At 34.0% G+C, this 27,953-nt stretch overlaps 1 protein-coding gene across 6 annotated transcripts; it reads left to right on the forward strand.

Annotated features, from left to right (window-relative positions):
• Nucleotides 1–1,437: 1,437 nt before the first annotated feature.
• On the forward strand, nucleotides 1,438–27,791 carry LOC123205479 (tRNA threonylcarbamoyladenosine dehydratase-like). 6 transcript variants are annotated; one of them, XM_044622430.1, is made up of 12 exons: nucleotides 1,438–1,596; nucleotides 1,703–1,731; nucleotides 2,198–2,303; nucleotides 3,236–3,383; nucleotides 7,694–7,906; nucleotides 8,533–8,667; nucleotides 8,951–9,085; nucleotides 9,316–9,531; nucleotides 24,227–24,351; nucleotides 26,098–26,155; nucleotides 26,964–27,114; nucleotides 27,444–27,791. In XM_044622430.1, exons 1-11 carry the CDS (start codon nucleotides 1,505–1,507, stop codon nucleotides 27,072–27,074), a joined length of 1,368 nt encoding a protein of 455 aa, XP_044478365.1. In that variant the 5' UTR covers nucleotides 1,438–1,504; the 3' UTR covers nucleotides 27,075–27,114; nucleotides 27,444–27,791. The 6 variants fall into 6 exon arrangements, 4 of the variants coding, with proteins under 4 accessions (XP_044478365.1, XP_044478366.1, XP_044478367.1 ...); XM_044622431.1 differs by having other exon boundaries at nucleotides 2,222–2,303; nucleotides 27,490–27,791; XM_044622429.1 differs by having other exon boundaries at nucleotides 1,439–1,596; nucleotides 27,490–27,791.
• The last annotated feature ends 162 nt before the right edge of the window (nucleotides 27,792–27,953 follow it).

Genomic DNA, 27,953 nt, shown 5'->3' on the forward strand with positions numbered 1-27,953 from the left:
AAGTTCTTCTGGATTTTGAGACCAATATTCTATAACAACCTCTACTTTATCTAACCATTTATTTTGAAACTCTAGTTCATATGTTTCAGTAGTTGTAATCTGGGTAGGTATAAACTGGGATATCATGGCACCTTATCGCAAGACTTTATGAATTGCGTCGAGTAATCTTCTTACTCTTAACCACTCTAAATAAGCTTGTCAAATATGTAGGTTCTCATTACAGATATCAAGAATACACTGTCTAATCTCTTGTTTAGTATATCCTTCAACACAGTATACTTGCTCTATATCACTAAGGGTTATTGTCATAAGGTAATTCTCTATCTTTATGATAGTATCCACAAAAGCAAAACTATCAACGAACATTCCGTATTTACCTATTTAGTAAAATAGTAAGAACACATTTTAAAACTATTATCCTTTATAAATCAGACCCATGTTATTAGTAAACCATAATTAATCAAAATTTAATGATTTAATAATATTATAATTAGATAGAAAATAAAATTGTTTGGGATGTCATTAGTGGACGTTAGAGGACTTTATTGATTTTTTTTATAATAATATTATGAACAATGAACTAAATGGAATCAAATGTTTAAATAAATCTTATTTTCATTTAAATCATGAGATCGAAAATAAATTTGTCATAGGTTTGTTGAATGCTATCATAGATAAATCTAAGGAGTTAAGTGTGTGTGTGTGTGTGTGTGTCTGTCTGTCATAGGTTTGTTGAATGCTATCATAGATAAATCTAAGGAGTTAAGTGTGTGTGTGTGTGTGTGTGTGTGTGTGTGTGTGTGTGTGTGTGTGTGTGTCTGTGTCTGTGTCTGTGTCTGTGTCTGTCATAGGTTTGTTGAATGCTATCATAGATAAATTTAAGGAGTTAAGTGTGTGTGTAGAAATTAATGATTTTAAAAAGTTTAAACTATAATAGTCGAATCGTGTATTAAAAGTTAAATTATCATATCATATGTCGTGTATTGTATCGTATGATATACTTTTAAAAAATAAAATAATTAAAAATTATAATTGACATGCAATCATTTAGAAAAATATTACAAACATCTTTAATATTTTAAAACATTTTCCATACACCTTAAAAAATTGTCATATCATCTTACTGTATCATATAATATATTTATTGTATCATATTAATTTGATACACTTTATGATACGTATCATTTTTCACTTGCGTCACATCGTATTATAGGATATGTATTATATATTGTATGATACTAATAACTATGATTTAAACTGTAATCTAAACATAATCAAACTGTATTTTTTCAACTTAATTTAGTTTAGTTTAGAAAATTTTTGAACTATTTTTTTATTTTAAGTTAAATAAATTTTCAAACGGTAACAAATTGGATCATGCATATTACTGTGCAGAAATAAATTAAAAAAAAGTGGGAATTCTTATAAATTATGACGGGCTAAAAGCCGCGTGTCGCACAGTTAGGAGTGTTCGGGACGGCAAGATAGTGGAGAGTAAAAGAAAATGGAGGAGAAAGTGAAGTGCTTGGCATTGGTAGGAGCTGGCGCTCTATTGGGCTCCGTTTCAACTGTTATTCTCTATAAACTTCTTTCAAGGTAAAACTAATGGCTTTACATTTTCATTTCTAAATTAATTATCATTTTGTTTATATATCTCTTTTATAATTATAATAGACAGTAAATTTGTGATATTTGATTGCAGATATATGGCAGACACAAGCTCTGAAAATGGTATTCAATTGAATGTTAATTTCTTTCTAAAGTTTTAAAATTTTGATATTCTTCTTGTTTAACTGTACAAAGACAAGTGGATTACTGTTTGATTTCTTCCGTCAATTGTTACTTTGGGTATTGCTGCGCAGATTTCTTTTTCGAAAAAAATGTTCCTTGGATTGAAAAATGGGGAAAAATTAAGAGTGTGCTTGATCGGATAATCCAAAAACAGGACTTTGAGAACAATAACAATGATAATACTTTTGGTCTAGAGCAACAGAAGGAGAGTTCTGTTTTCATTTGTTTTTAGAATCGTTTATTTTGAAGCCACTGAAAACATCTAACACCAGCATTATTATTGATTTTTTTTTTTTTTGTAAAATATGTTTGTGGATTTCAAGAAGCTTTTTTTGGGTAGGTACCTGATGGCATCCCAAATTCTTAATCTGTATATTTTTATTTTTCTAATGATAACTATTAATAGGTAAAGAACTTGTATCTACTACAGCAATTGGTTCTTGTGCGATGAAGGGTGAGATGCCAGGTTTAGATATCCTGAAAGATGAAATAGTTTCTGAACAACTGACCAGGTACCATTCTTTTTCTTTTCTTAATTTAATTTTCTCTAACTTTTTCTTACTGTCAAACTTATTAAAAATAACACTGAAGATGAATTTATCTTAAGCAAAAGAGTGCAATCAAAACAGCTTGATTAGTTACTTGTGACATGCCAGTTTTAGCCTCTATAGCTGGGTTTTGATGCCAACTTTGGCTTGCCATGAAAATCAAATAGTTATTGGATAAGTTATTAGTTAGTTTTATTTATTGCTTAATTACCTTACTATTCTTGATGGGAAAATTGGAAGGATATAATTATGAGAGAAGCAGTAATAGGGATGAAATTTGGTGATAGTGGAGATAGGGAAAATTCAAAAGTATTTCAAAGAAACATGGAATCTTGTGGAGATAGCTAGTATTTATAATGCAGTTCGTATTTCAAGTCTTAAAGAAAACAAATTAGACGTTTAATATAGGCCACGGACCTTATTGAAACAAACCTTAGAAGTAAAATATCATAAAAGTTCAAATTGGCTCTAATGAAGAAAACCCTAAATAAACTAAGCAATATACTTGATGAATTCTATACCATGCGTATTGTTTCTTATATCAATTCTTATACTGATATTAAAAGAATTTGATATGCCATCATTGAATGTTTAGGAGTTTAGTTTTCAATTCTTGTGTGTTATACATCAAAATGTTTGTGTGAACCTAGTTTCACATTTCTTCACTACTAAAGATATTAACATGTGAATATAATCTTTTAAAATTTTTGTTAGAGATCTTAGAAATTTATGGTTTTATCACCATGTAGTTCATGCTTTCGTTAAGTTCTACTTTCTGGTAAATTTCTGTGTTGCATGAATTGAGCTTGAGTCATCCCTTGTTGACATTGGTGTAATTTCAATTTAAAGCTAGTATTTTTAGCATGATTGTAAGTTATTATTTGTTTCAATATTAGGAATATTCAATTCTTTGGCATTGAGTTGCAGCAGAAAGTGACTGCATCATATGTTGTTGTCATTGGTCTTGGAGGGGTTGGGAGTCATGCAGCTTCTATGCTTTTGAGATCAGGGGTTGGCAGGCTCCTCTTGGTGGATTTCGATCAAGTATTTTCTCTATAAGTGTTTTTTTTTTTTTAATCTCTGGTTAATTGAGCTACTAATTTTCTAGTATCCTCCAAGTAGTTGATAGCTGAACTTAGTATCAGTTTTGACTACAATACTATCTTGGACTCTCATCTCATTTATAGAGGTCACTCATCCAATGTTCCCTTTTGCTGATAATATATATACATGTGTGAAGAGAAAAAACATTCTTTTATGTATTGAACTGAATATTGTTTTACTGTATATACCAAAGGTTTGGAGATTATATTCTGATATCTTGGGAGAGAAAATAATACAGGAGATCAAAAAATGTACAAAAAGGTAAGAAGAAAAACAAAATAAAAATCTCCTAAAAATTAGGAATCAAACATAAATGAGATATAATTAGGAATATTATCCCTACGAATCTCCAACAATTTTCAACACTTCCCTCAAGCTAGTGAGTGGATATCTTCTATTTCCAACTTGTTAATCCTTGAAATTGTGGGAAGTCCCTTAGTTAGGACATTTGCTAATTGATCATATGATGACACATATAGAGTGCTAATCATCCCACTCTCAAGCTTCTTTTTATGAAATGTCTATCAATCTTTATGTGCTTAGTTCGATCATGTTGAACTAGATTGTGTTTAATGTTGATGGCTGACTTATTATCACAATAGAACTTCATAGGGCCACTTCTTTTAATTCACAAATCTTCTAGAATTATTTTTAGCCATAACAACTCACAAATCGCATAAGTTATAGCCTTGAATTCAGCTTCAGTGCTTAATCTAGCAGCCATAGAGTACTTCTTGCTCCTCCAATTCACAAGATTACCTCATAGAAACATGCAATAACCTATAGTAGACTTTCTGTTTACATGTGATTTTGCATAGTTTGAATCTGTGTAAATATCTACTGTTAACCTGCCACCTTTTTTGGATAATAAGCCTCTCCTAGGTGTAGTTTTGAGACACTGAAGTATATTCTGAACCGCTTGCAGATGTTCTTCCCTAGGATCATGCATAAACTGATTGCATAGGCTATATTTAGCCTTTTGTGTGATAGGCAAATTAGTTTTCCAACAAGCTGTTGGTAGCTCCCTGTTATCAACAACATTACCTAATTTTTCATTGCCTAATCTGTGGTTTTGTTCAATAGGGACATTTGCTGATTTGCTACTGAGCTTTTTAGTCTCCTTTAGTAAATCTAAAACATATTTTCTTTGAGAAATAAAGATTTCTTGTTTGGTACAAGCAACCTCAATCCCAAGAAAATATTTCAATTTTCCCAATTTCTTAATCTCAAATTCACAGGCTAAGCAATCTCTAAGACTCATTTTTTCAATTTCATCATTTCTAGTAATGATTATATCATCAACATAAACAATTGGGATAATTACATTACCTCCCTTGGTATGTTTAATAAACAATGCTTGGCTCCCTTGACTTTGCTTATATCCTATTTTCTACATAACTTTTGTGAATCTTGAACTGTTTTTGGTATGTTAACAGAATCTAAAGTGGTAACAAAGGTTTTATGTTAAGGGGACAATGAATTTAGTGACACAAAATTAGATATGAGAGGTTGGATGCATTTTCTCGTTCATTTTCTAACTCAATGTGAAGATCAAGGTTAGATTGCTTGTTAATAAATGAGGGAGAAGGTGTTGTTTTAGTACCTAGACTTCGTTTAGAGTCATTAACATGCCTTTTTGGGATTGGGTTCTACATGCCTTAAATAAACTTTCAATTCTTTGGATGGTTGATTTAGTTGTGGTTGCTGCTGTACCTGAGAAATATTTTGAGATTCCAGTTTTGATTGGGGTGGTTTTAATGGCTCGGATTTTGAGATTTCTTTGTTATTAGTTGTGTAAAATGTGGGCTGTTGCATCGGAAGTTCAAGTGTGAGTGTTGGTAGTGTGAGTATGGGCTGTGGTACTGAAATTTTGAGAAAAATCAATTTTGAATCTTTCAACTCATCCAAGCTCTCATCTTCCTTGGAGGACTTTCATTGAAGATGAGAGAATTGAATTGATTAGTATGGATTAGCTTTAAAAAAAGTGACATCCATAGTGACAAAGATTTTACGGCTGGGTAAATGGTAACATTAGTACACAAACTGATGACTATAATAACCAATGAAGACAAACTTTAGTGCTCGAGGATCTAACCTAGTGCGATGTTGTTTATGGACATGAACATATGAAGTACAACCAAATATTTTTGGGGATAAATAATTTAGATTGACATTTTCTAGAGAAAACTGAGACAACATACCTCCAACATTCTTCAAAAATATCTATATCCTATATATATTTACGAAAAACTTAACTTTTTAGGTTTGGATTCTCAACTTAGGGTATCCATAAACCGTTTATGTTATGGTGTTCGGTTGGTGGCTTCTTGTCGAATACTTCTTGTCATAGTCAATTAAATTTGATGATGAATGATGCATAGATATTCTTGTCCTATTTATTATTAAGAATAGAGTTTGATTTGGGTTGCAACTTGAGAATCTGATGTCTGAATAGGGCCACATGTCTTCTTTCTTGTCTAATGCTTCAAATACTTGCAATGCATGACCTTCAAATTAAAGATATGTGCTCTTCTAATTTTCAGGTTTTATGAGACTGTTAATCCTTTTAGATTTCTTCAGTGTTCTGGGCTGTTTAAGAGCTCAAAGATTTGTCCTTACATGTAATTGTTGAAATTTGGTCATTAAGTGCCTAGTAGGAACGCTGGTGTCAAAATTGGAGTCAGAATGAGATTTGGTTTCATTTGTAATACAGACTGCAATTTTGATGCAATGCTGTAGGGTTGTAAGGCTCCAAAATTTAATTAAAGCTTTTGGTTAAACTAGAGAGCGCCTTCAATAAAAATTGGTGCCATTTTTGGACATGTTCATACTAGAGGAGATGTTATTTTTGACTTTATATTACTTTCAATGAAAAGAGTAATTGGAAGCAGCTCAAAAAAGGTAAAGAGCTTGATTTCCTCATCCACCATGTGATCGTGAATAAAAAATTTCATGATCCTTCATTTCTTTATTTTTCTGGGGATTACATGTCTCATACGGCTTACTTTCTATCTGAATTAAAAAAATACTGTGCTATTATATACTAATAATATTATTTTATAATTTAGGTACTTTTTTGTGATAATAAAATAGAATTGAAATATGGTCGGATTTGTTTGGATAGTTCTTGTAAAATTAAACAAGTTATTTCATGATTGCTTTCTGTTTTTGTTGTATGAAAACAACAACATAAATTTAAACCTTTTGTGATGCCAATTTTGACTATGTTGATATATGGAATAACAAATAAAATATTTTGACGATGGGTAGTGTTTTAAATTTATGAGATTCATATGTTAGATATATAAAGAAAAAGAAGAAAAAAATCAAAGTTTAACATGCTTAAGATGGTGTACAGAGTAACTGTATTGTAGTAAAATTATACTTTTATCTCATGTTTAATACTAGAAGAAGAAAATAGGTGATTTTTGATTCCTAAATATGTTCATTGCATTTATTTAGGATATTCATAGATAGCAATATTTAATAGCAGATTCTAATTTAAGAAGAAAATGTACATATCTGGTCTCTTATTTTTCGAGCTTATGATTATGTACCATTAATATTTGGTTCATATAATTATTTTCCTTTTATGGTTTCAGTACAAATGACTTTTTATTTGATATCTTAGGAGCAGATAGGCAGAATAAATTAAGAAAAACTTTGCTCTCACCTGCACTCCTGTGCTTAGTAAAAAATTACAAGTATTTGTTCATACACATGTTTTACTCTTTCTGGTCTTAGTACAAATGACTTTTCTGTTTGACATATTAAAAATGTTTTATTTGAGTAGAAGTAGGAAATAATAAAATTAGGAGAAAATAGGCTCAAGAAATTAGAAGAAGAGCTTTGCTTTCGCCAGCCCTTCTACTTTAAATTTATAGGCACATGTCTAATGGATGCACTGATATTAATTTAATATATGAATTCCTTATAGACCATTCAGCACCGACCAACACATAATAAAAAAGAAAGGACTTCTAACAGTTTCCTTCAGCTTTTTGGGATTTTAATCCTTAATCACCTAGTAATAATATTTTGAAGGTATTGGTAGTAGAAGTGCCGATTTTAATTTCCTTTCTATTTTTTGTTTTTTTTGCCACATGGCAAGAATAGGACTAAGACACCGCAAAAGATGGATAATTTTAAAGGACTTTTTCTTTTTGAATTTTTATTTGCAAAAGTTAACAACATTAGATTTTATTTAATTATTTGCATTTGATATGTACAATTTTTTCTCATGTGAGAAGGTATCACTTTCATCATTAAATCGACATGCTGTTGCAACCCGAGCCGATGTTGGTACTCCAAAAGCTCAGTGCCTCAAAAGGCATTTCTCATTGATCTTCCCAGAATGCTGCATAGAGGCAAAAGTGCTGCTCTATGATGCAAAATCCGAAGAAGAAATTCTTTCAGGCCACCCTGATTTTGTTCTGGACTGCATTGATAACATTGATACAAAGGTACCTTTTCCTGCTTACGAGTATGGTTTTCTTGAAAACTAACTTTGATTATCAGTGAAATTATATCTTTAATTTGGGAAAAGACAGTACTAGTATTTTTCATGTACAAATTACATTTGAAGATTTGTGATATAGGGTGAAAGAAAATCCTTCAATATGCCTTTTAGCATCTTATACATGATTAAATAAGGTCTCATGATCATCTAAAGTTACCATACTTCATGAGTAATGTCTTCTTAGGATTTAGATACTATCTTTTGGCATTTCATGTGTTGAGTTTTTAAATTATGGTTATTAAACATGATATTTGGGCTTATTCAATTTAGAAGTCTTTTGTTGGAACCTAGAAAAACCTCCCAGTTTGTTAATTAGATTACATCTTAGTGTTTGTGTTTCTATTTTTGTGGCAAGCTTGTCAAATAAATTTAGCCAACATTGAACATTATGTAAGGTATAAGCTTAATCTTCTGGAATTATAGTTTTTCAACAAGGCTAAAATAAAGGTATTGATAAGCCAAAAGTATTTCATAACGGTCACTGCTTACTCCTATTATATATTGTTATCTAAGATTATGACATTGGATAGATGCTTAAATTATAAAATACTCGATTTTCATATACCATAGGTAGCACTTCTTGCTGCTTGTGTACGTAGGGGTTTGAAGGTTCTATCTGCAACAGGAGCTGGTGCTAGAGCTGACCCTACAAGAATTCGTGTGGCTGATTTAAAAGAGTCAACAAATGATCCACTGTCTCGATCTGTAATGCTCTGGCTTTTTTATTTATTGTCTCTTTAACTGTGTGGCTCATTTTTAAAAAGTGGATGCTGATTCTTATGCATTGGCTTTAGAGTGTAAGTATTTTGTGTTTCATATGGGAAAAAATCAATAACTCTCCTTCAGTTTTAGAAAGTGTTGGGACAGTGAGTAATTTAAATCAAGTGACTCCCCAAATGTTTAAGTTATTGTATCATGTAAGTATGCAACAGTAGTTATGACTAATTGTGTTAGTTTTAAGGTCCTCATGTTACTGCACTTTTTTCAGGTAAGGCATCGTTTGAAGAAAGATTATGGCATTGAAGGTGGTATTCCCGTTGTTTTTTCCTTGGAGAAACCTAAGGTAAAGCTGCTCCCATTTAAGGGGCCAAGTGGAGCAGAGGAAAATCCTTTAGATTATCAAGTAAGGATTTTGAACTATAAGTTTGAATTAGTTTTTACTTTTTGCTATAATAATATTGATCATTTAACCTTCAGATAATGAAGTTGATATATCTTACATATCAAGGATGAATCATCGAAATCTTCTTTTTGCCTTGCATTAAATTCAAGTTATCTTCATTTTGATTTGCAAAACAAGGTTTTAACATCAAATCTCTTTGTGATTTGACATTCAACTTATTATGTTATCAGATGGTACCTGGGTTCAGGGTTCGCATCATACCTGTTCTAGGTAGCATCCCTGCAATTTTTGGACAGGTCATGGCCTCCTATGTTGTGACACAGCTATCTGGATTGAACGTTCAAACGGAGCCCATAGTAACCTTAGATAGTGATCATTACCAGGTGCTTCACCAACGCCTTATTGAGCATGAAGAATCCCTCTATGGCACAAATGAGGAAGTCCAGGTTTGAAAATTTTTTAGTTAATAAATGGTTGCTGAAAGATGTACTTTTGATAGATTTTATGTTAATTGTTTGAGTCAAATATTTTGAGTTTTCTTCAAGAGTTTTTTAACCAAATACTATGAAGTTGATTCAGGTTTTGTTCATGTATGCTTTGCATGTACTTGGTTTACCGGGCATTTGGTGGATTTTGATAATCTTCTTCACAAATTTGTATGTATTATTCTATGTTTGAAAGGCAACACTGTTCTTAAGATGAACATTAAAATTGAAAGCTCCAGAATTGAGGAAAGTTGAAGAACTTTTTTTCATATGAACCTGAAAGTCTTTGCTACCATGTGCTAAGTTAAGAAATTTGTAATTAGAAGATTTAAGAATTTTATTTCACTTCCTTTTTCAGTGATGATATTTGAACTGTTTCTTATTTCTAATATATATATATGTGTGTGTGTGTGTGTGTTGAGATACAATTTTTCTTCTTATTTAGGAAACCATAGATTATTACTATTTTGTTAGAGATTTATTTCCAATTTTATTATTCAGTTTATTTTCATTTACTTTGTTTTCTACTTTTCGATAAGAAGGTCAATAAAATCTATTCCTAGTTTCCACAAATAGTTTCTAGTTTCAAATTATATATATCTATTATCACTTGTATATAAACCAAAATTATTTCTGTAGAATTAAAAGATTAATTTACCGTTTAATTTGTTTGTTGGTGTCATTGCCCTAAGTTCATTGTTTTTGGACTGGATTTTTTTTTTATTTTAATCTTCAACCTAAACACCTCTCCTAATATCACTTTTAATATTGCAAAACTATTATGGACATAGACTTGACAAGCAACATGTTGGAAACGATGAAGACAACTATGTTCTTTAAAGGAGATGTCCCAATCTAGAGTTGCGAGTTGTAGAACATCCAGATAACGTATAAGCTAAATGAAAAGAACTATTTGAAGTGGTCTCAATTGGTTTGCACATTCTTGAAGGAAAGAGGTAAAGTGGGTCATATACTTGGAATTGAGCTTGAAAAAGGGATCCAAAATTTCTTACTTGGGATGAAGAAGACTATATAGTGATGTCTGGGCTATGGAATTTGATGGTGCTATAGACAAGTGACTTGAGTTTTGTTAGAGAGAGTTGAGAAGTTGTCAAGGTTATGTATTCAAAAGTTCCTGATGTTGCCCAAATTATGAGATCATGATTGAAGTGACAATTACCAAGTAGGGGACTTGTTTGATCATTGCTTACTCCAATCTCTTGCGGACTTTATGGCATGACATGGATTGTTATAATGAATCCGAATGAATTGTAGTGATGATGCATCCCTCCTCAAAAGGTATGTTGAAAGGGAGAGAATATATGATTTTTTTGCTAGTATGAATTCTAAATTTGATGCAATTTGAGTACAAATTCTTGGGAAAGAGGAGTTGCCCTCCTTAATTGAAGCCATTACCATTCTTCGTTCTGAAGAAGGAAAGAAAGGAGTAATGCTCGAGTCACCTACTGTGAAAGGATCAACCTAGGTATCTTTGGTATCAAATGCAAAGAATTTTGGTTCTGATCAATATTTTGACAAATATAAGAAGTAATTTGACCCATTGAAGCCAAACAATAAGTACTTTTTATGGTGCAGTTATTGTAAAAGCTCATCACATGGTAGATAAGTGTTGGAAACTTCATTTTAAACCTCTTAGGAATGGACAATCAAAGAGGCGGGGGCAAATATATGTGACAAATATTGATCAAACGACTGAAGAGAGTTCTCATGCACTTACAGGAATAGTTAAGTTATATAGAGTAGAGATTGAAAAATTGAGAAGTTTTTTAGAGTCATTAGAGAAACCAACATGAATAGGTAGTTGCATTTTGGCATTCACAGGGATGTTTTACTCTTCTCATGCATTTAATGCTTCGCATATAACCCACCCAAAAGTATGGATAGTTGACTCAAGAGCCACAAACTCTATGACTTGTTTTTCCCACAAATTTGTTTCATATACACCATGCCTAAGAAATAGGAAAATAGCTATTGATGATGGTTCAATGACCATTGTTGTTGGTCAAGGAGATGTTCATATAGATAATTATCTCTCTAAAAATAATACTTCATTTGCCTAGACTGTTTACTAATTATGTGTCAATACAAAAGCTTACCAAGGTTCTAATTAAATTGTTATTTTTATTCCATCCATTCCATCCTTGAAGAAACCAGTAGGCAAGTTAATCCAACGATTGCTTCGCCCTTATCATCTAATGTCGAGTCATTCAAATCTAATAAAGACAAAATTTGTTTTCACACCTTCATCTTGATCATTCCTCCTTTGGTATTCTCAAAATGATGTTTGTTTATTGTTCAAAGGATTAGTTATTAACGAGTTTCATTGTGATGTTTGTGAATTTGTAAAACATATGCTAGTTTAATCCCCAATTAGTAATAAAAAATCTCTATGTCCTTTTACAATTGTTCATAATGACATTTAAAGGCTTGATGGTTTGTTCCTTTTATTAACAATTGTACCCGTGTGACATAGTTTTTACTTTTGAAGCATAAATCTGAACTAACCTTAATTTTTTAAGTCTTTCACAATATGATCCAAACATGATTCAATATTGCAATTAAAAATTTTCGTTCAGATTTTACAAAAGATTACTTTATTCAGCCTTTAGCTCTTTATTTTCAAGAAAAAAGTATAATTTATGAGTCATCATGTCTCAATACACTTAAACAAAATAAGGTTGTTGAAAAGGAAAATGAATATCTTCTAGCTTATAAGAGCACTTTTATTTCAGAATAATGTTCCAAAACAATTTTCGTGGAACATAGTTTTGACAGCTACTTATTTTATAAATTGATTACTCTTGAAAAGTCTTGATTCCAAAAGTCTTGTACTCTCCTTACAAAATTTTTTCCCAGTTCTAGGTTATGTGTCTTTTGTACATATTTGCTCTCAAACTAGGGGCAAACTTGACTCATTGGCCCTTAGATGCATCTTTATTGCTTACTTTTTCATTATAAAAGAATATGAGTGTTATCACCCTCAAACAGAAAAATTTTATATTTTTATTGATGTCACGTTTGTTGAAAGGAGCATTTTTTTTGCTAGTCTTTCTCTTCAGGAGGCATATTACTCTTGGAAGAGAAAGAGAATTTATGTTGTCCAAATTTCCAAAGTCTTTGATTCTAGTTTATATTCTCAAGTTTTTTCTTTTGAAGTATAAATCTGAAGTAACCTCAGTTTTATAAGTCTTTTAAAATATAATCCAAACATAATTCAATGTTGCAATTAAAAAATTTTGTTCAAACAATGCAAAAGATTACTTCAATCAATCTTTAGCTCTTTATTTTCAAGAAAAAAGTATAATTCATGACTCATTATGTCTCAATACACCCTAACAAAATAAAGTTGTTGAAAAGAAAAACGAAATTCTTCTAGCTTAAAAAAGCATTTCTTTTTCAAAATTAATATTCCAAAACAATATTGGGGGAAAGCAGTTTGGCAACTACTCATTTTATAAACTGATCACCTTAAAAAAGTCTTGATTCCCAATGTCTTGTGCTCTCCTCACAAAATTTTTTCCCACCTTTAGGTTGTGTGTCTTTGTTAGGTACTTGGAGGTGAGCCTCAACTACGGTTCGTCGCTGTTGTTCCACAGATGTCAAGCAGTGGTTGCTTGCTGGATTTAGTAGCTCCTATTTGGAGATAAATTTGTAATGGTTATAGTAATTATAAAGTGTATATTTGGCTCAACAATGTGATAATAAAGGATTGTTGTATTTGAAATGTAGTAATATTAATGAAACATTTCCATCAGCTTTAGTCTCTACAATCAACGTAATATTCATAAAAAGAAACACTAATACAGTGACTTTCAATTGGAATTTACTAACAAGTAAGCAACTAATGATAGAACCCTCAAACACTCAATACTCAGCTTTCCAGCATTCGAAAGGCTGGGACTCTCCTGATTTCCTTAATACATCAAAAATCTTCTCTCCCTTTTTCTGTTCCCAGCACCTTCTTTTCTTTCCACTCAACATTACAACTTTTCCAATTAAGTGGTGCCACATAAGCATGGGATAATTTTGTGGTCCCTTCTTTAGGCAATTGGTACTAACATGTTAGTTGTTTGTCTGTTGTATATGTTGCATGCTCATAAGCTGAATGAGTGCCATTTGTCTTCTCTTCAGAGTGCCCATCTATGTTGTGCGTTTCTACAGCTTGGTGGTCTAAATTGTATCTTACTCTTCCTTTCCTCCTCTTTATTTATACTTGGGCCCTAACATTACGCCTCCTATCCAAAGGCACCTTGTCCTCAAGGTGCAAATAAGGAAAGAGTTGAATCATATCTTTGTATAACTCCCACAAATTGTCGTAATCGGCCAACCCATGCCATTTGATCAATAGCTCCAAATCACCTTGTGGAGAATACCTGAAACCCAAAACTACTTCAGGTTGCATTTCTAATTCTCCTTCTTCATTTAAACAACTGGGAAGAGGGTGGCTATGCACAGTTGGTCCTATGCATTTTTTCAACTGCGATATGTGGAAAACAGGATGAATTCTCACTGATTCTGGAAGGTTTAATTGATAAGCTACTGCTCTTATCCTTTCGTCAACTTTATATGGCCCATTAAAACGAGGACTCAACTTCTCATTCGGTTTCAAAGCCAAAGAACGAAATCTATAAGGTTGTAACTTCAGATATACTTGCTGACCCACTTTTAGCTCAACTTCCCTTCTGTTTCTGTTAGCCAAATGTTTCGTTCTCTCTTGGGCCCATGTGAGGTTTTCCTTAACCTTATCCAAGATTTTATTTCTCTTTTTTATTATCACATCCACCTTGGCTACCGGTGGAGCTTCTTCCACCAATCTTAAAAGGGGTGGAGGTTCTTACCCGTACACGGCGTTGAAAGGATACATGCCCGTTGATCCATGGAAGGTTGTATTGTACCAGTATTCGGCCCAAGATAGCCAGTTAGGCTAGCTCTGTTGCTTCTCAAAACAGAAGCATCTTAGGTAAGTTTCAAGGCTTCGATTTACTACCTCGGTCTGCCCATTAGTCTGCAAGTGATAGGCTGAACTAAACTTCATTTTTGTGCCTGTTGCTTTAAATAATTCGGACCAAAAGTGGCTCATGAAAATTCTATCGCGATCTGATACAATTGTGCGAGGGAAATCATGGAGTTTAACTACTTCTTTGGTGAACACAACTATGATATCCTTCGCTGTGTAAGGATGCTAGATGGTGATGAAATGTGCATATTTGGTTAAACGATCCACCACAACCAGTAATGTATCAAATCCCCTCATTTTCGGTTACCTTGAAATGAAATCCATTGACAAATCCTCCCAAACCTTGGATGGAACAAGGAGAGGTTCCAGTAGTCCCGTTGGCGATGTTGCTTTGTTCTTGGCATGTTGACACACTTCACATCCAGTCACGAATTGCCTCACATCATTTTTCATGCCTTCCTAGAAAATTACAGATGAGATTCTCTTATAAGTGCAAAAGAAACCCCAAATGCCTGTCGAGAAGAGATGAATGAAAGTCTATCAAGAACTGTTAGATGAACCTGAAATTCTTGGGTAATACTATTTGACCTTTATGCAACAACCCACCATTTTTTAGAGAAATTCTGTATGAGAATTTGGGTTTTTTAGAAGGTTTTATATAATTTGTCGTAGCCTGTCATCCTTCATAGCCTCTGCCTGTATGTCGTCTGTACTAATTGGATTGCCCATAGAAATAGATTGTAACTCCATGCCTCTGGATCTCCGAGATAAGGCATCTGCAGCTTTATTTTCCAAACCTGGTTTATACATTATTTCAAAGTTGAAACCTAACATTTTCACTAACCATTTCTATTGCTTAGACCTTATAATTTTCAACTTTGTTAGGAATTTTAAACTTCGTTGATCCGTTCTCACTTTGAAATGTTGACCTAAGAGGTAATGATGCCATTTCTGCAGTGCCATAACAATGGCCATGAGCTCTTTCTCGTACACAGACTTTCTTTGATTTTGTAGCGATAATGCCTTGCTCAAATAAGCTACCGGCCTCTTTTCTTGCATGAGCACCGCCCTTAGTGATGATCTGGAGGCGTCAATCTCTACAACGAACTCTTTAGAGAAATTAGGCATTGCTAAAACTGGAATTGTCACCATTTCTCTTTTTAGTGCCTCGAACGCCTTTTGTGCCTTTTCACTCCACTAAAATAATTTTTCTTCAATAGATTTGTCAATGGCTCGGCGATCTTCCCATATCCTTACACAATTTTTTTGCAATACCCCATCAGTTCTAGAAAACCTTCTGGTCTTGTATGTCCCTCGATGTTGGCCAGCTTTCCATATCTCGAATTTTGCTAGGGTCAGCTTCTACCCTATTTTTAGACACCATATGGCCTAGATACTCCATTTTGTCGCGTCCAAATTGACAATTTTTTTAAGTTAATTACCAATTGAAAAAGCTCCAGAAGTTTAAGCACCTCTCTTAAATGCCTCGCATGATCATCAATCCCTTTGTTGTAGACAAGGATGTCGTCAAAAAATACAAGTACGAATCTTCTCAAAAATGGGCGAAAAATATCATTCATCAAACTCTGAAATGTGGCTAAAAGCATTTGATAATTTGAACGACATTGCAAAAAATTCATAATGGTCGTGGTGACTCCGAAAGACTGTCTTTTCGATGTCGTCTTCTCTCACCCTAATTTGATGGTAGTCGGATCGTAAATCAAGTTTACTAAAAATTGTTGCACCTACTAACTCATCAAGCAGTTCATCAATTGTAGAAATGAGAAATTTGTCTGGGACAGTGACATGATTGAAGGCCTCGTAATCAACGCAGAACCTCTACCCTCCATATTTTTGCGAACCAACAGTACCGGACTTGAATACGGACTAACACTAGATTGAATTATTCCCGCCATTAACATTTCTTTCACGATCCTCTCTATTTCATTCTTCGGAAAGTATGGGTACCTGTAAGGCCTTAGGTTTGGTGGTTGAGCCCTTTCAATAAGCTGAATAAAGAGGTCTCTATCCCTCATAGGTGGTAAGCCTTGTGGTTCCTTAAATAAACTCCTAAATTCTTCTAATTAGGTCACTAGTTCTGGGTGGATTTCTTGACTATCACTTAGTGGAACATTCGTGTCAACTTACATTTTCAAATAAAAACCATCACCCCCACTATTAACCAACTTCCATAAAATTCCTATAGATGACTCCAATTTTGATAACGAAATGTTGCCTTTAATCTCCATTTTTTGCCCATCCCATTCGAACTTCATCGTTTGATTCCTCTAATTTGATTTCACATCTCCCAATCGACTCAATCTAGATTAAAAGGTAAAAAATCTTGCACCACTTTAATCCCCTGGAATCTCAATTCCACTCTTTCACATTTTTCAGTTTGATTTTTCGATTATCTCCCAATACTACTGAAAATTGAGTTGGGCTCACTAGAATACTTAACTTTACTACAACCATTTTTGAAAGGAAATTGTGAGTTGCTTCGCTATCTAAGAGTACTAATACATTCTTTCCTCTTATCTCCCCAGGAAATTTCATGGTTTTTGGAGAGTCAATCCCTACCATTGAACTAGAGTTCAAATTTACTTTTAGCTTCTTGTCGTTGGATGGTACCTCTACCTCAACGTCAATGTCATCCTCCTTTGACTCCCCTTCACAGGCTATCATAATACGAAGCTGTCGATATCGACAACGGTTCCTCGGAGTAAACTTTGTCACATCTGAAACATAAGCCCTTTTCAATCTTAGATCTATACTCCTTGTCAGTTAAGCGTTATGAATTCCCCTCTCTCTACCGGTTAGTTGACGAAGCTCCAAAATTCGCAAGAGCTCTAATTGTTGAAGAAGCTACTGGGTATTGGGGTGTAATGTTGGATTGCGTTTGTGCAAAAAGGCGTGGGTTGTTTTGTGTTTTTTCTGGGTTGGGTATAAAGGTTGTTGGTTGAGTGGTTTGGCGGGCTGATCTAGTCTGAAGTGGGTTGTTAGGCCTGTAGTTCAGATTGGACTTAGGTTTGAAGAAAATAAGTACCGTGTAGGGTTGCTATAGGACTTCTGGTTGGGTCTCACAGGTCAGTTACTCATCTTGCTGTCTATAACTGCGTTCTTCTTCTCAATTTCCTGTGCTCTTTCCATCGTCTCTTCCAGCGTCGTCGGTTAGAATAATCTCACTTCCTCTCAGAGTTCCTCCGTCAAGCCATTCATGAAGATCACTAACAAAGTCTCTTCCAATAACCCGTCAACCGTTGTCAACAAAAGTTCGAAACGACACCTATATTTATGTACAGAATTGTCAATCGTAGAGAGAACAACTCCTCCTGATTCGTGTGTTCATCCTCTGGTCAAAAATGTTTCAGTGCTGCACCTTTAAATTCCTCCTAGTTGGAGAATGGTTGACGTTTCCCTTTCCATCAAAACTAGTGGAATGCAGATCCTTCCATGCATACCCCATTGCCATTAATCTTTCCTCTTCCCCCAACTGGTTGATATCAAAATACCACTCTACTTTTTCCAACCATTCCAGAGCATTTTATCTGTTAAATAAAGGCAAGTCTAATCGACAGTACTGAAGGTCCCTGTGCATTCGTCCTTGTTGCTCTTCTCTTCCTCAACCACGTTCTGTTGTTTGTTCTTCTCCACCTATCTCCTCCGACCTCTCCAAAAGGGATGTCCAATGCACGCCAAAGGGTGGAGGGTTGGATAGGGAAGGGTCTTGATCCATCGAAGCCTTACCCTTGTCTTTCGTTTCTCTTCCGACCAATGATTCTTTAAGGTCCTGGAGATACCCTTTCATGACCTCTACACTTGCTTCAACTCCTCCCATCGTTGCATTCATCTCGCCTATTTTGGACTCCAACTCTCTGTTCATCTCTCCCATGTGGTTACTCACTTTTTCTAATTTTTCTTTCACTATTGTTAGTTCCTTGTCCATCGTGTCCACCCTCAACTCCATTCTCGTTATGCTCTGATACCAATTGTTAGATACCTAGAGATGAGCCTCAACTACGGTTCATTGTTGTCGTTCCACAAACATCAAGAAGTGGTTGCTCGTTGGATTTAGTAGCTTCTATTCGGAAATAAATTTGTAATAGTTACAGTAACTGTAAAGTATATATTTCGCTCAACAATGTGATAATAAAGGATTGTTGTATCTGAAAGGCCAAACGACTATTTCCCACCCAAGGTTTAGCGTTTTCTCAAAAGTCCCCCCTTTAACTATGGAAACACCAAACACCCACCCATGGCCGGTTAGATTTAACTAAACCCTAACGGTGGTAAGGGTAAAATCGTCATTTTTGCTATAATATTAAAAATAAACTAAAATAGAATCTAATTTTGCCCCCCTAAACTTTAAAAACTGAAATTTTCCCCCAGCCTAAGTTTTAAAAAATTGCAGTTTCACCCTAGGGTTTGGTTTTGAAATCTCCGGCGACCTCTCCGGCTCCGTTGCCGACGGCCGCTCCCTCCCGAAGCAACCTCTCCTTCCGGCGATCTCTTTCCTCCCATTTGGAGGTCCGATCGGCGCCCGGAGAGCGACAAAGTTCTTCGTCTTCCCAGAAGAAGACCTCTGGGAAGACGACCGTCTTCCCAGATGAAGACGACGGCGTCGGCTTCGTCTGGGAAGACGAAGAACTTCGTCTTCCCGACGAAGTTCTTCGTCTCCCACGGTGCCTCCGGGTGTCGATCGGATCTCCAAATGGGAGAAAAGAGATCGCCGGAAGGAGAGGTTGCTTCGGGAGGGAGCGGCCGTCGGCAACGGAGCCGGAGAGGTCACCGGAGATTTCAAAACCAAACCCTAGGGTGAAACTTCAATTTTTTAAAACTTAGGCGGGGGGAAAATTTCAGTTTTTAAAGTTTAGGGGGGCAAAAGGAGATAAAATTTTCAGGCGTTAGGGTTTGGTTAAATCTAACCGGCCATGGGTGGGTATTTGGTGTTTCTATAGTTAAAGGGGGGACTTTTGAGAATACATCAAACCTTGGGTGGGAAATAGTCGTTTGGCCTATCTGAAATGCAATAATATTAATGAAACATTTCCATCAGCTTCAGTCTCTACTATCAACGTAATATTCATAAAAAGAAACACTAACACAGTGACTTTCAATCGAAATTTACTAACAAGTAAGTAACTAATGATAGAACCCTCAAACACTCAATACTTAGCTCTCCAACATTTGAGAGGCTAGGACTCTCTTGATTTCCGTAATACATCAAAAATCTTCTCTCCCTTTTTTTACTCCCAACACCTTCTTTTCTTTCCGCTCAACATTACAACTCTTCCAATTAGGTGGTGCCACATCAACATGGGATAATTCTGTGGTCCCTTCTTTAGGCAATTGGTACTGACATGTTAGTTGTTGGTCTGCTGTATTTGTTGCATGCTCATAGGCTGAATGAGTGCCATCTGTCTTCTTTGCAGAGTGCCCCATCTATGTTGTGCGTTTTTGTAGCTTGGTGGTCCAAATAGTGTCTTGTTCTTCCTTTCCTCTTCTTCACGTATACTCAGGCCCTAATAGTCTTTTGTACATGTCTATTATCAGACTAGGGCGGGCCCTCAAATGCATCTTGTTGCTTACTCTTCCATTATAAAAGAGTACAAGTGTTATTACCCTTAAACAGAAAAAATTTATGTTTCTATCGTGTCACATTTGTTGAAAAGGAACATTTTTTATTGTTAGTCTTTTTCTTCAGTGAGGCATATTACTCTCGGAAAGGAAGGACAATTCAGGTTCCTTGTGTAATTTCCTAAGTCTTTGATTCTAGCTTCTATTCTCATTATTTCTCAGACTTTGACTCCACTTGAGTTTGAATCTCTTGTTTTACTTGAGTTCGAGTCTCTTAATGTTACAACATCCTCTAAGTCAACTACTTTTCACATCAAATCACAAGAGTTGATAAAGGGAAAACAATTAGATATGACTTGTCCACTACAGGTGCATTCAAGGATAAAGGCATTAGATACTTAATTTGGGTAGGTTCAATTGCTTGAATTTGATCCTAATTCTAAAATTGTCGAGGTAAATACTGCTCCCAAATCTAATGAAATTAAAATTTTTGATCCCAATTATTTAGATATTCCTATTATATCATGCCCCAAATATCCTTTAGATTTGTTTTGAATTACAAAAACTTGTCCCTTAAGCACAAAACTTTTCTCACCAACCTAAGCACAATTCTCATTCCCAAGACTTTATTTGACATAATAGTTGAGAAGGATCGGAAATTTGCCATGAAGGTGGAGATGGAGGCTCTAAGGAAAAAAAAAAAGAACATAGGAGTTGGTGAAATTGCCAAGTGGAAAAAAACCTATATGGTGTAGATAAGTGTTCTCCATTAAGTATAAGTCAAATGGAATATTAGAACGATACAAGGCAATGTTAGTGGCGGAGAAGTACACATAAACATGTGGGGTATATTATCTTGAAACATCTGTTTCGGTGGCTACGATGAAGAATACTATACGAGTGTTATTGTTTTTAACTGCTAACTTGAACTGGAAACTACAATATTTTTATGTGAAAAATACATTCTTGCATGGTGATCTAGGGAGGAAATTTACATGGAAGTGTCATCAAGTTTTGAGTAAAAAACAAACAAGGATGTAGTGTGCAAATTGAGAAAAGCCTTGTATAGGCTAAAACAATCTCCTAGACTTTGGTTTGGGAGTTTACTAGGTACCAAACATGCTTGGTATGGGATATAGAGAACGTCAGGATGATCAAAACCTGCTTGTGAAACACTCGGTTTTAGGGGAGTAACAACATTATTGGTGTATGTGAATGATATTGTAATGATGGGAAATGATGCAAATGGAATGAAGAACTTGAAAAAGTGTTTGAAATCTAGGAACTAGGGAGATTAAAGTATTTTTGTGGGATTGAAGTTGCACATTCTCAATAAGGGATTTTTATATCCTAACATTAATGTCTTAGATCTATTGAATGAAACTGGGAAGCTTGGAAGCAAAGTAGTTGATTCACCAATAGCGCTTAATCTTTGACTTGGAGATGTCTCAAATGATACTGCAATAGATAAAAGCTCTAACCAAAGACTTTTTGGAAGACTCATTTAATTGTCCTATACTAGATCGAATATGGTTTATATTGTGAACGTTGTAAACTAATTCATATATAATCCTAAGAAATCACATCTCAAGGTAGTTCACCGAATTTTACATTATCTAAAAAGAATATAGATTAAAGGAATTTTATTCAAGAAGAGAGAGGAATTATCACTTGAAGCCTATACTAATGTAGACTATGTAGTATCCATTATTGATGGGAGACCAACATTCGAGAATTGTATTTTTTTGGGGAGGCAATCTCATAACATGGAAGAATAAAAAACATAACGTTGTAGCTCAATCAAGCATAGAAGCCGAGTTCAGATAAATAGCATTGGGAATTTGTGAGTTATTATGACTTAAACTAATCTTGGATGATTTGCAGATTAAATGGAAAGGTCTATGTTAGGATTGAGACACTTGTCATCAATCCAATGGCCCATTTTTATTATAAATGTATGTTTTGAGTTTTGAAAAAAGGAGAGAAGAAAAATATTAGGGTTTGGGTTTGAGGGCAGCCACCTTTGGCTGATTTAGGGAGGTCTCCAGCGCCTCGAATGGCCGGAAAATGGGAGGTCCCGAACTCCTCGAATTGTTCGGTTTATCTTATAATGTTTTAATTAATGAAATATTTTAGTTTATTATGTTTTTTGTGTTTTGGTTGAATAAGAGCTGGGTTCCTAACAAATGGTATCAGAGCGCGTTCGATCCAACGGAGAAGATAGATGATGGTCGGAAAAGTGATGAGTCGTCGGAAAATGTTCATGGAGGAGGCTGACTTGAAGAAAAATCATCACAGGGGGAAATAAGTCCGAAAGCGCTAAAATAGAAGAAGAAGAAGAAGGAGAAGAAAATGAAACGCCGGCAAAAGCGAAAAAGAAAAAAAAACAGAAGACAGAAGGAAGAAGAAAGAAGGACGAAGGAGAAGAAAGAAGAAAAGAAAAAGACAAGGAGAAGAAAGAGAAAGGAGAGAAAAAAAAGTGGAGGCCAGGGTGTTGGTTTATTGGAAAAAGGGAAAGAGAAATATGGCTGACTTACAGGGGAAGCAAAAAAGAAGGCAGTAGCTTTGGGAAGAGAAAAAGAAGATGTGGGCGTTGGAAAGAGAAAAACAAAAAAAGGATGAAGATGCAATAGGAGAGAGAAAAATATATATATATATTAAAGAAGAAAAAAAAAAAGGACAGCCGTAAATGAAAAAAAAAATTGTTGAAAAGGTAAAAACAGTGGCGGGAAACAGCTTTGGAAGGCAGAGACAGTTTAAAAAAAAAAACTCATTTTGAGGACAAGATGATTTTGAAGGGAAGGGAAATGTAAGGATTGAGACACTTGTCATCAATCCAATGGCCTATTTTTATTATAAATGTATGTTTTGAGTTTTGAAAAAAGGTGAGAAGAAAAATATTAGGGTTTGGGTTTGAAGGCAGCCACCTTTGACTGATTTAGGGAGGTCTCCGGCGCCTCGAATGGCCGGAAAATAGGAGGTCCCGAACTCTTCGAATTGTTCGGTTTATCTTGTAATGTTTTAATTAATGAAATATTTTAGTTTATTATGTTTTTTGTGTTTTGGTTGAATAAGAGCTGGGTTCCTAACAGTCTATTGAGACTTTATTGTGACAATAAATTAGCTATTAACATTGCTCATAATCTTGTAACACGACAGGACAAAGCATGTTAAAGTCGATAGATATTTTATAAAGGAGAAGTTGGATAGTGGCTTAATATGTACTCCATTTATTAGTGGTTAAGTTGCAGGTTTTCTCACAAAAGGGTTGTCTATTGTGGTTTGTTAAAAGTTAACAATCAAGCAGAATGAATGACATCCACTCACTAGCTTGAGAGGGAATGTTGGAAAATACAATTTTTCCTTTTATTGAGGAAAAACGTAGATTGTTACTATTTTGTTAGACATTTAGTTCCTATTGAATTATTCATATTATTTTCCTTTATCTTTCCTATTTTTTGATAAGAAAGTCAATCAAACTAGTTCCTAGTTTCCAGTTCTATGTTTCTATTCTCAGTTGTGTATAAATCAGGATTCCTAAAGAATAATAAGATTTTAATTTACCATTCAATTTGTATCAATATATATATTTCTAGGTAACTAGCAAAGCTTATAATTGTTGGAACCTTTACTGTTATCATCCCAGGAGAACCATTTAGTTTCTTGAGATGGTCAATGAAATTTTCTATTCTAGAAGACATATAAAAGGTTTTTGCTAGGTTGTTTTACCCTTATTTCTGGAAGCATTCAGCAAATTTTAGTAATGACTTACCATTTGATTTCGCTAAATTGTATCTAGTTGCTTGGCTTTGAATGGATGCTCTTATTACAGTGTAGTGTGAATTAACACAGTTTTCATGGTTATGTTAATCAGTATAGCAGTTAATATGTGTTAATTATTCTTATTTTGTTTCTTCTTTGAATACTGTGATTGTTCAATGTTTCCATTTGTAAATAATTTGTGTTGCTAAATATTTAATTTTTGTTATGCTGTTATATTAACCTTTAGCTTTTGGCTCATTGATGGTTCATATTGTCTCAAATTACTGTCCTAGTTTTCCGATGTAACATGTTTTCTGTTGCTGCCACGACCTGTTACAGGTAGATGTTGAGGAAGTTATGTACATTGCAAAAGAACTATGGCATGGCAGAAGTGCAAGGGAGCAATCCGCAAAAGATGTAGGGCGTGGAATGTGGCGATCAGTTAATGAGTTAATGCTTGTGAGGTGTGGTTTGTGTATACTTTTCCTTTGGCAAAAACTCATATACAACAAACTCTCTTGCTAGTGTTTTTGCCTTTCTGGAATGTAGTTTAATATGTTTGATCTGTTGTTCTCTAACCAAGGACTGATATATATGTTAACTGTGCAGTGTGTAATTTTCTGTAGGGAGGAACCTTCATTCCTATTTGAACAGTGTGTTCATGGAATGACCTAATTTGCCTGAGCCAATATGTTATATTAATGACTATCACTAACCCTACAATTTCTCTATTATGCATCCTAACTGCTTGAATTTTTAAGAGATTGATGTTAGACCTTGATTCCTTTATGTTTTTAATTTATCTTGTTCATTGAGATTCTTTTAATCAGAATTATATTTTATAAAATCTGAAGAAATCATTTTTATCCACTGTCCACAAGTTCCTTGCTAAGCCCAAATAAAGATTTTAATCTTTCAACTTAAAAAATCTCATCAAAAGCTTTCTACTTCCTATAAGAATTTGAAATTGTAAGGATAAATAGAGTTTACGTTAATCTTAGTTACACTTGTCAGCTTATTATTCATCCCAAATCTTTTATTCTACGAAGTAAACTTAATCAATTATTTTCTTTTCCTTGTTTCTTCTTTTTAAAAGAACAAAAACCATTAAATGGCATATGTTAACAGAAGAGGCAGCAGTTGTAGCTAAAATTTAAATATTATTAATCTTTTTTTTTTTTTTCTTATTAATTTTATTATTAATCTATTATTCTGTTCTGTGCTGATTCCAATAAGATTTTGTGATGACCTATATTATTTTTTTCAAAATAAACTTAACTTCTAGTGTTGATGTGATAATATAAATTCTAGATTTTCTTCAGTAGTTCTATTACCATCATGTTTTACATCTTTCATGTCAATGTGTTCTTCAATCATGTGTCAATTTCTTAATTTTGTCTAAATTTATAGAAGTGGAAAGGGTTTAGTACTGGTCAAAAGAATTGAGAACTGTGGGACTTTAGCTTTTTGTGGGATGAAGCTTCCTTGTCTTATTTCCTCGTATTTGTGTGATAAGTTGTAAGTTTCATTTTGTTCTTTTATATATCTATAACATTATCAAATATGTTGGGAATCGTGTATTAGTGATATATATATATATATATTTTGGGCAGGTGAATATATGTGTCTAGGGGTTCTTTTGTACATGGTATCTCTATTTAGTCAATGAGTTTTAAATTTAGTAACATAACGTATATGAAAGAAAAAGGAAATTATGAACTTGGTTGTTAGACTGTAAAGTGCACTATTAGGTTACCAAATTAAACAATTTTTTATGTTAGTTTTTATGGTAACTTGTCGGTGAAATTTAATTAATTTATTTATCAGGTTTACATCCTTGATTAAAATGTCTGAGAGGAGAGTTTTACAGTTTAAGTTTGACTATCTGGGCAATCATTAACTCTGGTGTGTAATCTTGTGTATAATATCTTTGTATAGTGATTATAGAGGCATGTTATGTTGTAGATTTAGTATGCTGTGGAAGTTTGAAATGCACTGTAACTTCAACAGTTAAAGCCTAATAACCAAGCTTGGATAGCTGCATCTGTCCTTTTTGCCGTTTTGTTATTTTCTAGGGTTTCATCTGTTACATTATCACTAATCATGCCATTCATCAATAGCTCAAGGAATGACCTGTTATTGGATCAAAGTTGCCTTCATAATAGTTAACTCGTTCTAATTTTAGGGCTTTTATGCATCATTTTCTTCAGGTGGGACAGAACGAAGCCTGCATCTGTATCAAACTTGATTCTTTTGAAATTTAAAGAGGTATATTTGTTGTATTTTACTGCATAACAAACAAATGGAGCTTTCAGGCACTCCACAAACCTATGATAGATTATACATGGCATCTTATCTTTTCTTTAAATTTATCATAAAGCCTTTTGCTAATACATCTGAATCATTTTTAGTATCAGATGTTTGATTCTACATTTTTGTCACTGATGTTTAACAGAATGGCCAGAATACTGTCCTTGTTCTGTTGTTCTTAAGAATATGGGCCAAGATTGATTTTGAAGGCTGCTTTGATCCCTAATGGGAGGGAAGTGAAAGCAAGAAAATGTTTGACTGATATTACCATATGCCATATAGGAGTGGATTTATTAGTTCTTGGAAATTTTCTTAAAATTCCTTTGATACATTACCGTTCAAGCCTTTGTTAATATCCATGGCTTCATGGTCTGTTTTAATTTTTTGCCATTCCATTCTCCCATTTAGTAAGTTTTCCTGCGTAAGAAAAATTATTGATGCATTATGTTTAATTATTGGAAGAGCTCGGCCTATCTTTAGTCTGTACAACCAAATATCAGTGACATCCAATTTATACACATTTACACATAAATCATCTTAGATTTTATCTTGGTCATTTATTTGATAATCTGAATCCAATTTAGAGAGAGAGGAAAAAATGTATCCAATGGGAAGAGATTTATCATGTTATTGACTTGGCAAAACCCTTTGCAGTTTATTATAGGTATGATTTAGAGTCAGTTGAACTGCTGGATGAAAGCATATAATGCTGTTGAAATATTTTTTGTTTTGATTCCAAATAACATTATTTCCTTACTGTTTATAGGCAGATGAACATGAATCAAGGACTCTTGATGATATCAGGGAAAAGGAACCTGAATTTTTTAAGAGGGTGACATCAGTGCTAAAGCGGGCTGAACTGGACTTTGGCTTGTAATTGTTAATGACTTTGTAGTCACACATATTCTCTATGGCAGGTCCATCTCTCACTCCCTTTCTTTGATATCTTCGGGTAAACTAACTTTTTCAAATTTTTAAACTCATGCGTCGTACCTGAAAATATATTCAATTGACTTTGTCTTCTTTTTGTTTTGTTTTTCTTTCTTTCTTTCATTTTTTTAATTTTTTTTTTTTTTTTGGGTTTGTATATTCAAGTGGATATTTGTTATTCTATTGTCTCTTTGCCTTGTTCAATATCCATAAAGGATATTCAAAAGCTTTAACCATTTATTGGTAAGATTTCACATATGCAATTATCTATGAAGCATATTTTGCTGCAGAATATATGATTACATATTTCTTCTAGTATGAAGCTAATACAGATTTTTGTCGAAAAATGAATCGGAATTTAGTAACCTGACGATTACAAGGAGCCGAGCTGGATTTTGATCAATATAATGGACCTACTTTCAAAGTTAAAGAAGAACGTCAGGCCTTGTACCCATGTTTGCTGCGATTTTTTCTAGTGAAGATTGTGCTTTCTGTAGCTATGTTTTTGGACCCTTGTATATGTAGCAATATGCCTAGAAAAATAATGGACTCAATGTAATGCCCTTGGCTTTCAGTGAATTTTGACTATATCCGGGGATGGTAGAAATATGCAGGTTTTTTCTTCATAATTATGGTGAATTCCAGGTATATTTGTTTTGTTTGTGTCTAGGAATGGAGTATTAGGATCTCTGTCAGTTCATCCCTCTGATTAGTGCAACATTAATCGAATTTGTTTCTTGCTAAATAAATAACAACTTACCCGCGTAGACACAATTTGGAACTCATGCTGATTTTGATGTAATCATAATTGGTTGACTGTACATAT

Source organism: Mangifera indica, unplaced genomic scaffold, assembly GCF_011075055.1.
Source record: "Mangifera indica cultivar Alphonso unplaced genomic scaffold, CATAS_Mindica_2.1 Un_0007, whole genome shotgun sequence".
NCBI classification, from domain to species: Eukaryota; Viridiplantae; Streptophyta; class Magnoliopsida; order Sapindales; family Anacardiaceae; genus Mangifera; species Mangifera indica.

Excerpts from the sequence above, each read along its gene's own strand:
- LOC123205479 (XM_044622430.1), top strand. The coding sequence starts at position 1,505 with ATGGAGGAGAAAGTGAAGTGCTTGGCATTGGTAGGAGCTGGCGCTCTA. Across the intron at positions 7,907-8,532 it reads TTGATAACATTGATACAAAG|GTAGCACTTCTTGCTGCTTG; the intron begins GTACCTTTTCCT and ends CATATACCATAG. Across the intron at positions 24,352-26,097 it reads AATGAGTTAATGCTTGTGAG|GTGGGACAGAACGAAGCCTG; the intron begins GTGTGGTTTGTG and ends CATTTTCTTCAG.